General features: G+C 27.2%; 1 protein-coding gene across 1 annotated transcript; it reads left to right on the top strand.

The window, feature by feature from the left end:
* The first annotated feature begins 17,397 nt into the window (after positions 1–17,397).
* Positions 17,398–18,017, top strand: LOC148563383 (RING-H2 finger protein ATL70-like). The gene has a single exon (XM_088488919.1). It carries the CDS (start codon positions 17,484–17,486, stop codon positions 17,985–17,987), a length of 504 nt encoding a protein of 167 aa, XP_088345045.1. The 5' UTR covers positions 17,398–17,483; the 3' UTR covers positions 17,988–18,017.
* Positions 18,018–18,271: the final 254 nt, after the last annotated feature.

The following is an 18,271-nucleotide window of genomic DNA, read 5'->3' as shown; positions in this document are numbered from 1 at the left end:
GTTGAATCTATAATTTTTTTTTAAATTTAATTAATTTTTCTTCAAACCAAAAAGTATAACTTAGCTTCTGGTCTGTCTGCGAAATAGATTATACAGGAGACAATTTTATAGTATCTCATAAATCGTGAAAAACAAAATCAGTTAAGGGAAGAAGAAAATGACATAATCATATATCCTGGTTCAATTTCCTCGTGCAATGCAACCTACATCCAGTCTCTACCACAACAGTGATGAAATTTTCATTATCATATCAAATATTACATACACCAATTTCCTAGGATTCAACCTAATCTTATCTGGGACAAATCAAACTTCTACCTAAACTTGACTTGGCTAGACAACTTCCTAAACTTTCACCACACTAAGGTAGCGTTTGTTTTGAGGTACTGAAACAGACACTGAGAGACTGAGACTCAGTATCATGTTTGTTGGTTCAGAGATTGGTACTAAAATTTCTGTCTCTATCTCTAAAATTTCAGTATTTCAGTACCTCCAAAAAGTAGGGACACAGGGGACTAAAATTTTTAGAGATGGAGACTGAAACTTTAATAACATTTTATACCTAAAATATCCTCATTTCAATTAATTAATTCTAATTTTACCCTTTGTACAAATTAAATTAGAGTTTCATTCTTGTTTCAATTTCTGTCTCCCACTTTGCACCAAACAGAATACTGAGATTTATTTCAATATCTGTCTCTTAGTCTTTGTCTCTCAGTCTCAGTCTTTCCGTCTCTATCTCTCCACCAAACGTTACCTAAGTGTTTATCCAACTTAGCAAGAGATTCAACTCAGACATTAGACACAAGACAGAAATACAATCAAAAGAAATTTAAAACAAATCTTGGTTTTTCTCTCCAAGTTTTTCTCTATGCTTTTTCTCTCAATGGCTTTTTCTTAATGCTTCTCTTTTATGCCTTTTACCACTGAATAGAAATAAAGAAAGACATAACTTACAAACAGAATACTCAAACATAAACCATGAAGGAGATGATGATTCACAACTCGAACTCTATATGCTGAACCCAACTTCTGAACTCTCAAACGTTGTTCTTCATCTTGGTGGAGTCCTCCCTTTTGTGTAGGTGTAATGCTTCCAAGACTTCAAACTCTATTTGTGAGGTTTCATTCTTCTCTCTTTTCGAGTTCTCTCTCCTTAGGCAGAAATGAAGATTAATTTTCTTTTTGTATTTGCTCTATTTCCTCAGCTAAAGTTTGCTTTACAAGTTAACTTCTTGAATCTTGAACCAGCTGGAATCTTCCCTCTTTTTTCTTCCATCAGCCCCAAAAGTTAGAAATTTAAAATTAGAAAATAAGCAATTGCAGTGAGGGATCAGCAACGACAGCTTCATGGATCTTAAATTATTCAATAGATTTGTCAAATCCAAGCCCTTAATCTTATGCTTTGACTCCAAAAAATAATTTTGGCCATTGAATCACAACAAAGAAAAGTGACCACCACTTTTTTCAATTTACTCAAAATGGTTGTGTAGAGAAAAGGAGAAAACAACAAATAACTGACTTGCATGTAAATGGAAATAAATTACTTTTAACTTCTAATTGTGTTTTGATTAGACATTGATTTTCAAAATTAGTTTTTCCTTCTTCTGATTTTGTGCCTAATAAAAGGTAAAGCAACCTTTTTTCTTTGATGTTTGTTAAAAAGGTGAGCTCTTTTCTTCTTTCTGAAACTTTACCCGAAGCACTACATCATGAAAATAATGAGCTGGACTCATAGTTTGGTCCAATGCGCTGTCAGATTATTAAATTTACTACTTTTGGGCTACACACTAATAATTTAGACTTGAAATACTAAGTAACACATCAAAATTATACTTGGGTTATCAACCCAAATAAAAATCATATTTATATTGTTTATTTAACTCAACAATATATATTTTAATAAATTGAGAATCTCTCTGTATATAATCTCTCTCTCTATATATCTATTAATATATAATAAGAGAGTAGTAGTAGGTTCTTGATTCGACAAGTGGCGCTTTCAGTGTTCGACAAGTGTTGAGTCTCATACAATGACAAGTGTATAACTCAATATTTGACAAGTGGTAATACAACAAAAATTAATAAAATAATAAAAATAAAAATAAAAAGTTCTATAACAGAGAAGAGCATTAGGCGGGAGTTTAATGAAGTTCAAATTCAAAGTAATTTCTTTCCAGCTTTTGTTCGAGGCTTCTTTATCACTTCCAACATCATTCTTTCTCTCTCATCCTCGTATATATGTTTGTTTGTTTACATTTTTCACTAAAAAAAATTAAAAATTAAAAAAATGAGAAGCATTAGAGATGGAAGAACCAGAGAAGCAAACACTACGGAGGAAGAAGGAGAAGAGGGTGCCAACGAACCCGCATCCATTGCAGAACTGTGTTGCAACCGCTCTTTCGCAGCCGGGCAGCAGGTGCTGCGAATGTGATCATACGTTGTTGTACGTAGGGGATTTGGACCCTGAGGTCGACGAGAGTGGTTTCGGTTCAATCAGGAATGAGGTAATTAAAATCCTTCATGTTCCCTTCCTATCTTTTCCTTTTTGGTTTCCTGGAATTGTTGTTTGTGCTGCAAAAAGTTTGCAACTTTTCTAATTATAATTTAGATTATAATAAGTTTGTAATGAATTTTTGTGCCATTTTTGGTCGCTCTAGCAAAAACCAACAACAAGGGGAAGAATGAACTTTTATGGTACTGGTATGAACGTCTTCTATGGGGTTGAAGCCTGAAATCAGGATCTCTCTTATTTACCTCTGAGTTCTTAAAATGGTAAGTTGTGTAGTTGTGTTATCTTAAAATCCTAAGCTGTGTAGTTGTGTTATCTTTAATCTTTGCTGGATCCTTAATTACACTTTCTTTGGTATAAATCTCTTTTATTCTCAAGTTAAACACTGTGTATTTTTTGTTTTGATAAATTTACTCATAGTAGTTACTTTTCTTTTTATTTTGTTCTAATATTTATTTGAAGTTGTATGAGGAAGCTTTTAATTATGAACTGATAATGAACCTAAAGTAAAGTGTTATTAGAACACTATAATCAGTTGTTATGATTTGGAGATGGTTGATAAGGAGAAGTATGTTCTTTTATTTGATCACTATATATTATGATATATATTGAGTATTCTTTTCGGTTTCTTACTTTTGGTAAATGGATCTAATTTTCTTTTTCTCCTTATAGTTCACTAGCATAAAGAAAGAAAGAAAAAGTAGGACAAGAAAAATCATAAAAAAAATTGCTAAGGCTGTACAGCTTCAAGATTTTCATCAGATTCCTCTTACATATGCTAGCATGTTGGAATCTGAATTAAATATGATCTACTCATACCTTGCATTGGGTTTAAAATATAAAATGGTAATAGAATTTTATGATTTGCTAACAGAATTTTATGATATTGTCATAAGCATCCTTTTTATGTGTTTTAGGAATTTCTTGCTTTTAATCACTTTTGTTGTCATTACATGATCAAATCGAAATGCCCTTGATTTCTCCTTATTATGAAGTATGAAGCTTATGATTGATGTCAAAAAAATTTCATAACTACATAATTTGCTATATCTATTGGAGATGTTATAAGAATGAAAAATGTCTAACACTTTTGATAGTATATGAGCAAAACATCTAGAGAGGAGTTATGAAATTATTTCCTTTCAATAGATCTCCAAAGTTGAATTATTTGTTAAAAATTATATTTTTTTTTTCTGTTTAATCTGCTTCTCTTTTTCTTTTTTTTTCCTCATATTTGATCAGATAATTAATTTTGACAGGGAGTATAAGTGGAGGAGGGAGTGTTCCAGCACCAAAAGCATCTCCTGAGCATTAGTAAGGATTGTTATGATGTTCTTATAGGAGAATAAGAATGTTGCTGTTTTGACAACTAAAGCTAAGGTAACAAAGTTGTCAGTTTTGAAAAGGGCCAAAAAAATCTTGAGGAAAGAGGATTTATAATGTTAGGTATTTCTTTACTTCTTTTATTATTGTATTTAAGCTTTTAGTAAATTTCAAAACTAACTTATTTTTTGTGCATGTATATACCATCATATAGTATTATATCTAGCGGTAGTTGTTTATATAGGATATATAAATTTTCAAATTGAACCCACTAGAACTTGATTTCGTCAAAACACTTCATCAGATATATTCTCTAACTAATTGAAATGGCACAACCTAACAATAGTTTCTTTTAATGTGGATTAGGAATTTGAATTTTAACAACTATATATAAGCTTACTAATACCATGATAAATGAACATTCAGGTTTATTATGATGCACTGGATAGAAATGAACCATTGGCTTTGGACATGGGAAGCATGGAGAAGGATCAGGTATGGATTAATGGAGAGAGCATATGAAGATACTGATCGTAGAATTGAAAGAGGGGTTGTTCTTCATAAGTTCAAAGTTGCATATGTATTTTTAACCACACATTAAATTTTTTTTAAATCACTAACAGTTGTTTTATTTTACAATGATGAAACAGTTGTTTTCACTAGCTGAAATTTGGTTACTCTGAATGGATTCAATTTGATGCATCAGTTGTTCAAATACTTCCCTAAAAAAATGAAAAAGAAATTTGTTTCAAACCCGTTTAGTGTGCTTATTGAGAGTCCATTATTGAAAATGTTTGCATTATAATTTTGGTATGTTTGAAACAAAATATCAAAGAGTATCCTGAGTTTTGGCTTTCTTTTGATTCTAATGCATTTCCTTTTTAAAAAAATGCCAATTGCATTTCAAAAATGATGCAATAGAGGAGCTCAAAATTGGATTTTAATGTTTTTAACAAAGGTCAAAATAGTTTTATATCAACCTGTGTGGTGTATACTATTATTGTGATTTTCTATTTTTTTTATATTTTTAATATAGAATAAATAATTTTCTATCCGCTGACAGTGACTGTTGATGCAGCTGCAAGGAGAAAGAACAGTGGCATGGTGAGTGGTGTTACTGCTGTCAGTGAAAAAAGAGCAGTTGGCAACAAGTTAAAACACCTGTCAAAAGAATAGAGAGCTCTGAGATCCTGTTATCGGCGGTGTGGGTAATTTTTCTTTTTTAAAGCAGAAATTTACTTTTATTTTTCTTTCTTTTAAAAAAAAGTTATAGAGAATGCCATTAGGGTTCGGGATTCAAGCAAAGAGAAATCTATAACTATACGGTTTGAAAATTGTACATATTTCTTTTCACTCATTTTGTAAAACAAATAAATTTTTTTCCTTTTTTAAACTTCAGAATGGGAAATTGATTAAATCAAGTCCTTCCAAATGATTTTTGCAGCTTATGAGTGCTCTCCAATACTCTTATTATCTTCCAACATAAGTCCATTGTAGTTAAGGTTTCACTTTATCAACTTGAGACACTATTTGTTCTCTCTTTTTTTTTTTCTTTATCTGACATTGCATATTTGAGTTTGATGTGATGATTTTGGGTTATGGTCAAGGTATTTTCTTTACTTTTCATGTGAGTTGTTCTTCTTTGGAGACTAATTTTTTCTATTGCAACCAATATGTATATATTGACTTTAATTGGTTCAGTTGTACAACTATACTTAACTCTAGGCATTGATTCACATGTTGACCGTGATAATTTGAGATTCCAGCATTATGAAGTGTTTGAAATGCATAAATTAGAGTATGTGTTATAAGACATCTATTCTTATACCGTTATATGGTGTCATAATTTATTTGTCCTTAGAAATTGGTTTTATTTTTGTGTAATATGTTTGGGATATTAGTGCACTTCTTTTCATGGATAACTTTTTATGACGTGGGAGTTGAAATTGTCATTCTAAGAAATAGTTGCCAATATTGAACCTAGCTGTAACTGATGGCTTGCTGAAAAATTATTAAGAAATTAAATTCAATTTTAGAATATATTTCTCAAAATTTACAATATAATTGAGGGATTAATTTTATGTTCCTTTAAAAATTGAAATGAAAATTTCGGTAATAAGCTTTATGTAAAGAACTCATCCAATTAAATATTTATTACCAAGATTTAAAGGGATACTTGACTTTATTATTAGTTTTTAACTTTTGCCAAGATAGGTATTTATATTTGTGATTCCTTAGTGTGTGCTTTTAAAATTATGAAGTGCAGAGTATGGAGGACGGCAGCAGCTTAAGGGTCATTTGTTTTACGACGAAGGGTTTTAGTGTGGATAACTTTTTGTAAGTAGGTTTAATTTTCTCCAGTTCTGTTTATTTTTTAAAGGTTAGTTTTTAGAATTTGCTTTCTGGCTTTGCTCATTTTGGTTTTTTTGGCTTTGTTTTGTTCCAATATTAAAGGATTAGTTCATGTGTATGGAATATTCACTTTTTTATTCATATTTTCTAAAAGGATTTAGTATGTTATTTTTTACCATTCAGGAATTAGGTTGAATAAGTTCTGTAGGTTGGGAATTCATAGTTATGTATGTGTCGGATGTAGATTAGCATTTTTTTAAGGAACAACTTCTCTGACAAAGCTCAAGGTGTGAAATCAGCTGCAACGTGCTCCGGCTGAAGTGGCACCTGCCAAAGCGGTATGAATGATTCATCTGCCTTAATCGCTATTTTTTCACCATTTTTTTTGTTTAAATTAGATCATTTTTGTCTCTTCTTTAATTTGTTCAGTTTAATTCTTGGATGGCACTCTTTAAAATTTAACTAAGTTTATATGTATTTAAATATTTTGATCTTCCTTTTTCTTCCATAACTAACTTTTGTATATTTGTTTAAGTTTCCTTTAAAAATGAGTTTCATATCATATATAAATATCAAAAACTCAAGGGCACATAAATAATGCAAACGGTTAAAGTCATGTATTACATGCAGTATTTTGCGAATATGCAGCAATAATACTAATAATAGTTCGTAAATTATCTGTTTTAATTTTCTTTTTCTTCTACTATACATGCATGATGAATGTAGTTTTCTATTTTAATTTTGTACTGTGATTTCAATTAACTCAGTATATACCACTACTGCAATTTTATGTTATGGTTTGTTGGCAGTTTTTTAATCATTGAACCATGCTCTTGACTATTTTATGTAAGTTTGCAACTATAACAACTTGAAAATTATATAGATTTCCTTTTCCTTATTTTGTAAAATAAATATTTTATACTTAACTAATTTAACAATAAGTAACTACATGTAAAACAAACATTTTTTACTTTTTTAGTTAACTAATTCATTGTTAGCATTTTATGAGAGAAAAGATCATGAACTTGAATTCTACAGTAATTCCATTAGCCTGAGTACTAAAGAGTTCAATCATATCTTTTTTATGTGCCCTTGATATTATGAACTTGCATGTAGATCCTCGATTGTGGTTTAATAGAAGAAGGCAGAGATAATAGGAGATGTATTCATCCTAATTTTGTATTATTGCTAAAAGTTTTCAATTGTTCTCTCTTGCTTTTTGTGTTGTTCCTCGCTCCCCTCTGATTTGAACTTCTGTGTTTTTAATTTTAAAGATTTTATTATCAGCTTAGATGATATTGCTCGAGCTGTTCATCGTTCAATTTGTCCCATTGATCTTTGGAGGTGATGTAATTATTGTGCTACTAATAATTGAAATTTTAATTATTATAATCGACAGAGTATGGAAATGACTATAAGATTAGCAAATATATAATTATTTGTTGCACATTAAAGGTACAAATTTGTTGTCTTAACATAGATGTCGACCTAGAAGAAAGAACTTCTTAATCTAAGGTTTAATCACTGCATTATTATTCAACATTGTTGACCAATGATAAATAATTTTACTTCATTAAAACTGTCATTGCAGTGTTTTTTAGTGAGCACAGAAACCGAGTTCATGGTATATAATTTTATCACTGGCTTTGTTGCATATTTTGTTCTTCTTAAACTATGTTTCGTTAATATTATTGTTATTGTTTGTGTTGAAGCTTGATATGTTTTGTTTTATGTTCCTAGTGGGTTAAGTAGGAGATTACAAAAAGAGATATTATATTTGCCATGTGGTTAGATGTAAATTATAGTCTTTTTTAACAAAGGATATTTGCCCTTGCTCTTGGTTTGGATGCCAAGAACTTTGATAAACGTTATTGCTTGGAGAGCCAATAGCACTTCTGTCTTTGCTGCACTATGAAGGTTTTGAATCGTTACTATTGTGTCATATATTCATGCTTTTTGTTTAATTACTCATGTTGCAAATAAAGGAATTTTTTTTTGTTTTTAATTGAAATGATTGGCTGTATTTTTAGTCCAATATAAATTATCTATCACCAATAACTATAGTTTCACCAATTTTTTTCATAGATTCTAATTTTTAGTATTTTTTAATCTCTGAATTAAATTTGAAATTAAAATATTTCAAGAAATTACAATATGAGGGAACCAAAAGCATGAGAGAAATGAGTATTATTAATTTACACGTGATGACCAAAGATAAAGTATGATCATCTATCTATATGTATCTTTTTTTCTTTTTATTATCAATTACTATCGTTAAAGATCAAGAAAAATGAAAGATATTTTATTGAAAGGTGCTTCATTTCGAATTTTACTATTTAAATATCCTCATGCCAACTTAACATTCTTTTTTTTTTTACCAAAGATAGGAGACTCGAATCCGCAACCTCTTAATTGAGTATGGGGAGACTATGTCATTTGAGCTTTAAAAAAAAAAACTTAACATTCCTTATTATATATGGTTTATAATAATTTGAATTAATCCATGATCTAGCTATTTACCTTTTTTTTTGTGATGTGATGTAATTATCTTTCCTTGAATATTTATATTGGGATCCGCCAAAAATAGTGATGAAAGAAATTAAAGAAATGGTTGTCAAACTTTAATTTTAGTATGACTATTAAATTTTGATTTTTTAGATATGAAGTGCCATGTTTAGAGGCTTATATATGATGCCTTTAGGTTCTAATTGCTTTTGCTTGACCCTGTTGACTTAGAAATAATACTTGAAGTCCATCAAATGTTATAGTTAAGTTTAACACTGTCCTTTAACTATACCATATATCTTTTTGTTCTATCTTTGTTTTAGTAGTTTGAAAAGTTTTCTTTCAAATCTTACTGTGTTTTTATGAGATTATCAACCAATGCTCTAAAGGTAAGTGAAAATAATGTGACAGTGATCTTGGAATATGATAATATGGCTGCTTGATTCACGACTCATTTTATTTAGGGACAAGATTTAGGACATATTTATTTGAATTTCAAAAAGTGATATTGGATAGTTTTTAACTCAAGTTATTATGCATTTATGTTCACTTTCAAGATACAGGATTTACAATGTAAATGTCAGAAGTAAATCCCTCTCTTGCTGAGGAGGCACTACAGGAATTCACGAACAAGATAGCCAATCTAAAAATCAAACAAGAAGATTTGAAGTTGAAAGTAAAGCGCAGTATAAAATAGTAGAAAACGATGTTTTTCGAGCAAATTATTTGTTCTAGGAGATGGATTATGCAAACTTGAGTGTTATTGTTGGAAACAAGAGAACTTAAGTGATAAATTATGGACTATACAAAAATCTAAACGTGGTCAAGTTAGTGTTATACAAAATATTTTAACATTTAAAAATATTTTGCTTTTACTATACGTTTCTTTTTCTTATAGTACTTGCTTGAGTTTGTGATAAATATAATATCACCATTTTTAGCATAAATTCAGTATTTTAGTTGATAAAAATTTCAAAAAAAATCTTATTAGTTTATAATTAGCATTGTAAAATGCTGTGAAAGGAGTTGCAATAACTTCTAAGTTTATCGTATACTCAATTTAATTTAGAAATCGAGTTGAAGCAACTAAATAAAATATTTTAGTATGATTAGTTTATATAACTTAAACATAATTCAATATTTTTAAAGCATGTGTATTTATTATTTTCTGTAGTTATGCCATAGTAAAAAATTGTTATAGAGAAATTGTCACAAAAGCTGTATGCATGTGGGAACATAATAACAACTTTATTAGCATATATAAAAAAATTACAAATTTGTAGGTCTATATGGGATGAAGAAACAATTTTTACAATAGTAAAAAAAATGTTTGGATTAAAACATAAATTGATAAACATAATTTTTTTTGCGTTTTATCTGATTCAAAGTGTAGTTAGGATTAAAAGACAATGACTATTACATCAATACAGTAATTATAAAATAAAAAAAAGATTAATACATGCATAAACTTTCATATCCATGCATTATGTATTTAAATTTGTCATGAGGTTAGTTATTTTTTTGAAAAGAAAGAACCTTTTTTGCATCTATTTAAGAGGGTATGGTTTGGAAATGAAGATGGTTGAAGAAGTAAAAATCTTTTGATTTTTTGTTAAAAATTAAATGCACAATGCAATAGTATATTGCTTAACTTACAAACTGATATTGAATATGTATATAAAAATTTATTTATGTTTTTGATATGGAAAAAATGATCCAGCACATATAAACAAGATAACATAGTTGATATATATACATTAGATCATAAATATATAGGTTTAATTATTCTGTTGGTCCTTATAATTTTATAAAATTTTTAATTAGGTCCTTATATTTTTTTTTCTTTAATTTGGTCTCTGCACCAATTTTTTTTTTAATTAGGTCCCTCTTGACAATAATTAGTTTAATTGTATATGACCCAACTAAAAAAATTGGCGTAGCAATCTAAATAAAAAGAAAAAAGTATAGAGATCTAATTAAAAACAAATTTGGTGCAGGAACTTAATTAAAAAGAAAAAAAATATAAAGACCTAATTAAAAATTTTAAAAAATTATAGAGTTTAACAGAATAATTAAATTTTTATAAATAAATTATACATAAATACAATAAAATAGATTATGTACATGACCCGGACGTAACCCGGGCTTTACACTAGTATATATAATAGGAGAGTAGTAGATAATTAGATTCTTGACAAGTGGAGCAGCTAAATTTATGACAAGTGTTAAGCTCCAACAATTGACAAGTGGCTCCAAGAAAAGACAATAAAAATTGTAAAAAATAACCTATGTATAATAATTAATAACCGAATATGCAAACATCTTACAAATGCAGCATCATTTCGATTTTCTTTTCAACACTTCGTCGTACCAATTTTGGAAAAAAGGCACCCATTCTTAAAATATTTTCAAATTTTGGAGTTGCCAGGAATTTATAAATAAAAGAAAAATTTTAAATTTAATTTTTTGAATTCAAACCATTCACTCATACTCTCTCTAATTCAGTAGGGCAGCACCATCAATTTCATTGATAAGATCTTGAATCAAAAGCAAAAGCTCTTGAATTTTTTGATAAGATCTCCATCTTCAATACTCTCCAACGGAGGAAAAAATAGAAGCCATCGCAGAGAATATTGCAGCTACTGGATACACCGCCGAAGAAGAAATTCATTGGAAAGAGGGAGAGGAAAAAACTGAAAGAAGAAAAGTAGAGAAGGAGACGCAAAACAGAGAACGTGGGGGAGGAGGGAGCTCCTCTGCTGCCACAACCGCCTGCTGTTCGCCGTGATCACCGTCGGATAGAAAATCCTAAAGAGTTAAGTATTTCATTTTCACACCAATGAATTTTAGAATTTACGTATTATATTTATGCTTTTAATTTTTATTTTTGAATTGTTTTGAGGCTGTGCAGGGGTCTTAATATAATGGTTATTGTATATAGTTTGTTTATAAAAATTAATGTAATCGTCTTTTATTTATTTATTTTTTTAGTTTATGTTATCTTTCTATATCAATTTGCCATTAGATGTACTTTGTGAAATTTACACATTTACTGTCTCTTTTGTCGTTGGTAAGTTGAACTTATAAAAAAAAATATGAAAATAATTTGATAACATATATTTGTATTAAGATATGTGGGGAAATGTATCCTTAGATATAAGTATGTGTATTTGTCTTCTGTTAAGGATTTTATCTTTAGCTTAAATTTTTATTATTAGTTAAAATTAAAAGTTGCTGAAATTTTAGGTTTTGTCATGTAGACGAGTGATAAATTTTTATTTGGTTTGTATTGCCTATCAGATAATGTCCTTAAATGATTCCTATCAAAAATAATTTGATGGACTAGCAAAACATGAACAAATTCTTTTTGAAGAAAGGTGGTATCAGTGGTATAAAAATCTAGAAGGAAAAAAAAGCAACACAATTTTTTATTCCAGAAAATTAAAAATAAATAGTAGTTTAAGTAATCACTAGATATGAATCAGTGACAAGTAATCAAGGAGAGAAGCACGTTGGCAAAAAACTAATTCATGTAAGTCTTAGATCTAATTCATTTATACTAATGTCAACTGAATTAGAAACCAACTTTTTAGTATCTTAATATTTATAGGTTTTACTGAAAATAATATATCTCAAAAATTTAAAAAATTTTAGATCAAACAAATTCATTCAATTCCATATATAAGAAGATAGAAAAAATCATTATTCATCTATCGCTCTTGACTAAATCCTAGCATCAGTCAAACAAATGAAAAAGACTATATGATGGAGTGAACAATAAATTTATAAAACGGCAAACTGGGAAGTTTAGTCTTTACATCAATTATATCTCAGTCTAAATTTATTTGGTGGTGAATGACATATTATAATAAAAAGTAAGATATATTTATGAATTTATTAGTAATAGATATCTAAAAGAAATATATTAAGTGGTTAATTTTGTTATTCTAACTATGTATATATCTTTTATAATAAATATTATTTTGACATTAATATTTTTTTAAGAATAATTATACAAAATTTTTTTGTTTGGTTAATTAAAAATACTTTAAATATTATTAATTAATAATAACTATATTTTTATCATGTATCAAAAGTATTTAGTGTACGAATATTTTTTTTCACGTGTTTTGTGTTTTAATTAATATAATTATTATTTTTTAATTAAAATATGAACCTCTTTTAAAATGATACATAATATATTAGAATACATAATAGTATTTATTTTCTATAAATATATATTTAGAGCCCTAAATGCTAATCTTAGTTATTCAAATTATACTTATAAATTATAATATAATATTCATATACACAGTGGCGGAGCTTAGTTTAGACAAGGGGGCCATGGCCCCCAAACTTTTTATAAAAAATTTAGTAGTACTTTTTTAAAAGATAAAAAATAGTTCAATTAATTTAAATACTTTATTATGATTTAAAGTATCTAATAACTTCAATAAATAACACTCTCTCTATCTTTAAGTTCAAATATAAAAAATTAGATATTTTTATTTAATTAATTTAATATTATTTTATATTCTACTATTTATTTAATTTAATTTTTTATATAATAAAAAATAATAGAATATTCAATAAGTATTAATATTATTGTATTTTGTATAAATTGATAAAAAAAAATTCAATAATATTATAAATTTTAATATTTGTCCTTCTAACTTCTTCTTTACATATCTTACAAGATATATATTTAAATTTTTATATAAAATAATAATGAAAAATTAAAGAATTGATACATTTTTTAAGAGGAAGGCTAATATTTAAGAAAGAGAACATATAATTTTTACAATATTAACACCTGTAGATAGTTCTTCTACTTTAATGAATCACGAAGAAAGTGAGATATAACCTTCAAAAGTTCAAAAAGTTACATCTGACTTTAACCATAACTTTTTGGAACGAGATCTTGAAAAACGGCTTTAAATTTGGCAATATATCACCCAAACCAGAGAGATGAGATTAGATAAGCTTATCTTAAATGGGGTCCATATCAAAAATATTTTGACAATTATTTTCTATCTGGCTCCCCAAAATTTTGTTTCAAATTCCGCCACTGCATATACATATTGGTTAGATGTATATTTTATATATATTAAAGATTAACTTGGGATAATTATACAAATTGAAATAATAAGTATAGTCTAATAATGTATAAAGAGAAACAATCTCAATAGTTAATTTTATCTTTATATAACAACAAATATATTTACTTACTTATTTTTTTAATTAGTTAAAATGTGTTCTAAAAATTACCATTTGAAAAAAAAAACATTAAACATACAAATTAATAGTAACCACTCTAAATTTTATATACTTATTTTTTGTAATTAATTAAACATTAATAACATTAATATAATAAAAGAATATTAACCACTCAATTTGTATAATGTGCAAAAAAATTTGTTATTCATGTATAAGTTTTTTTGCACATAGACTAAAAAAATAAAAAATAAAAAATAAAATAGATTTATGAAACAATATATACTAGTGGCAAGAAACATACTAGAAAAAAAATTTTGAATAGTTAATTTTACTTTTTTTTATAATAGTTCATTTATCTATTTTTTTAATTTAGTTAAAAATGTGTTTTAAAGGTTACCACTTGAAAAAAATTATTAATCGAATTAAACATCAATATAAAAAAAAGATTAATCACTTAATTTTTTTGTATATTAAATAAATTAATTTTTTAATAAATATATATTAATCTTCTTATAATCAAACTATACATAAATATAATAAAATAAATTGAACACATTATTCACAGACTATACGCTAGGGTCTAATAATATAAATAAGTGTCACTTAGTATTTGTTGTTTGTGTGATTTGAATATAAACTATTTTTATTAAAATTTTAATTTTTTGAATTGTATAACAATAATAGTAGTGTAATAATATTCATTTAATATATATATATATATATAATAGCTTTTATATTTAAGTAAAATCTATTAATATGAAGTAGAAAAATAATAAAATTATTTTAGTCTTTATAAACAAAAAATAAAATAATTTTATACAATATACAATAAATTTTTATTACAATTTTTTTAAATTAAAAATAATAAATATTAATATTAATGAATAAATATCAAGAAATATTTAAAATGGATCAATATTTTACAGGACGTAGGTCAGGTTTTATACTAGTAGTGAATAATAACCAAGGCAAGGGGCAGAAGGAATGAATATATTGATGGAATAAAATGAATTTAAAGTAATTATTTAGAGAAAAATGGTTAAAGTCATGCAAAGTTTATAATTGTTAACATGTTTAGATAAATTTCTTAACGTATTAATATTAATATTTTAAATATTATTTATAGTTGAAAATAAAGAATTTGACATGTTTAGTTAGATTGTTTAACATATCATTATTAACATTTTAAATATTATTTTTACATAAAAAATACTTTAATCAATTTTATGTGAGTATTATTCACGTAATTAGGCGGATAAAAAGAAAGGATAAGATAAGAATTAAGTGGGCTAATGATGCGGATTGAGCAGTTACTTATTCATAGTCACATGTTGTGTGTTGCTCTCTGTATTAATATATCTTCTCTCCATGCTTCTGGCGTGACCCTTCACACATGCATCCCATCCCTTCTCCTTATTTTCAGTTTTCAGTGATGACCTTTTTTTTTTCTACTGGGGATAAGAGCGTTAACAAAAAATATAAAAAGTAGTGATTTTATAAATAAAAATATTATTTATACATTAAAATTAATCACTCTCATTAATGTATTTATATATAAATACATGTATAATTTAATTTATTTTCAATGTGTATTTATATTTTAACATATATTTTATATATAAGCTGATTTTAATGGCTAATTTTAGTATATACATAACATAACTCTTTTATAAATAAACATCTTATTAGCCCATCTAATCATGAAAGAGTATATGTGCTTATTAGAGTGGGACAGGGAGACTAATATTATAAATATAGGGCAATTGCCAAGTTCTTGGGTATATATGAATTATAATATGGAAATGATAAGTACCAGTTAAGTACATAGTGAACATATATAATATAACAACATACAAAGATTATGTCACACACATGCATTTTATAATGGCGTGCAGCAAAATCTTTTCTTATTGAAGAACGTTTAATAATATTTTTTATTTTATAACATACGGAAGCAGCTTAGGTATACTCGCCACCATTGGCAACAATAACGAAAGGTATGAGAAAATATTAAAAAAAAAAATTTTACTTAATTAGTTAATTTATTTAATTTTATTTTTAAAATTTATAATTTATAATTTAATAGGTAAGATTAATAGTTTATGATTAGGGTTTTAAATTTAAAATAAAGAACTAATTATACAAGAATATGGATTTATTTTTAACGAACATAAACTTATTTGCCAATGAATTACAGTTCAAATGACATAATCTCTCTATATTCACTTAAGAAGTGATATGAATAATTAGAAATTTAATTTGTTTTGTTTTTTGGTTTTAAATTTTGTTCATTTTTAAAGTTATTAGATTAATATTATTTAATCTTAATTTTTTATTGTAAAAAATATTTTAGTCATGTCAATAAAAAAGAGTTATTTAGTTTTTTAATAAAATAATTATAAAGATATATTAATTTTTTAATAATTATTTAGTCATATCAATTTCGTATAAAAATAAATATATAAATTTTTATTTTAATTTTTTTAATTAAAAAAAAGTCTGGCTTTAATTAATATCTCTATAAAAACATAGTAAGATACAAGATTATGGTTCAAAAATTAGTTGATCTGCACAAATTTAGTGGAAAGAGGTAATCATAATGAAAAAGTTCCAGAAATCAGCATCTTCATTAAAATTTAGTGAACATTTAATCATAAAAAAATATATAATTCTATATCATTAAATATAATTTTATATCATTAAAAATATTAATAATAATTAATTAATAGCTACAAATCACAAAATTATAAAATGTGTTTACTTTTAGCACTATTAAATTATAATAACTAACATAAAAAAATATAAAATAAAATGACTACATATTCACATAAAATTAATAATAAAAAACTATTAAATATTTTAATATATAATTAAGTTATAATATAAAATGTTCGATTATCAATATATTCACGTGAAATATAAAATGAAAAAATTTAGGAGCTAATAACTTTAATAAATTCTGGTCAATATGTAACCATAAAAAAGTGAGTAATTTTACTGGATAAAATTTCATATCATTAAAAATATTATTGATGGCTACTTAATAGCTACAAAACACAAAAGTTACTGGCCCCTAGCACTCCTCATATAAGTATTTACAGTAAAATACACATGTATTTATCCCTATAAATGTTGAGAAATGCTATTTGTACACCAAAATCAACCACTAAAATCAGCTATCAATGTATTTGTGTATAAATACATGTGTGGTTTAATTTATTTATAATGTGTATTTATATTTTAACATGTATTTTATACTGATGGCCGACTTTGGTGACTGATTTTGGTGTAACCGTAACATATCCCCTAAATGTTTAACATTATTGTGTTGACTCACGTTATATTATTTAACAATAAATGATATAATATTCAACATAACATCTCAAACATAAAATATTTGCGTAACATTTTTGTAATAATTTTTTGTTTGGTTTTCTTCTTGTTAATGTATATAATATGCTAATGCTACAACATACAAGTGGCAAATATATAAAACATACAGCAATTGCTTCATCAATTTCATGGCTTTCTTCCACCATGACACCAATCATCACTGCTGATTCAATTCCAAGAAATGAGCAACACAACAAGTGGGGGGTACGTTGGGTCCAGCAACATCACCGGCTATCTCTATGGCATAGGAATCTACCTTGGGATCCTCTTTTTTATCACCACCATCACCCTAACCTATTACTTCTGCACCAGACACCATCAGCAACAACTCCCTCGTGCAGCTCCTAATAGGAGACAGAATGCGCTTGAAGTTGGAATAGATGAAGAATCACTTGTGAGTTATCCAAAGTTGTTGTACTCTGAAGCAAAAAAACTGAAGAAGAATGATTCAACTTGTGCATGCTGTTCTATATGCCTTGCAGATTACAAGGGCAGTGATATGCTTAGGGTGTTACCTGATTGTGGCCACCAATTCCATATCAAGTGCATAGATCCATGGCTGAGGCTTCACCCTACTTGTCCACTCTGCAGAGCCTCTCCCATTCCGACGCCTCTTTCAACTCCCTTGCCTCCGAGATTTATCCCTCGGAGATTTATTATCCCTTGCCTCATTCCGCCGAGGTGAATATCCACAGAGATTTATCCGCCGTGGAGCAGATTTCGAGAGCATTTTTTTCCGCGGCCCGTGGGTGGCGGAGAGGGGTACTGATGCCCAGTGTAATCAACGGGACAGGGACGGAATAAAAATTCCTATCCTATGGGTATCCGTTTAATATTCATAAATATAAAGTTACAAAAATAACCTCATTTATATTAGGTTAAAATCTAATCCAAACTCAGTCACTTTTCTCTCTTGCTCTCACACAAATTTCTTTCTCACCCACAATTTCATCACCTCCTTCGATCCTT

Source organism: Arachis ipaensis, chromosome B5 (assembly GCF_059453495.1).
Source record: "Arachis ipaensis isolate K30076 ecotype BB chromosome B5, ASM5945349v1, whole genome shotgun sequence".
Classification (NCBI taxonomy): Eukaryota; Viridiplantae; Streptophyta; class Magnoliopsida; order Fabales; family Fabaceae; genus Arachis; species Arachis ipaensis.
This window is presented reverse-complemented; position numbering and strand designations above follow the sequence as displayed.

Coding starts and splice junctions, on each gene's coding strand:
- LOC148563383 (XM_088488919.1), top strand. CDS start 17,484: ATGAGCAACACAACAAGTGGGGGGTACGTTGGGTCCAGCAACATCACC.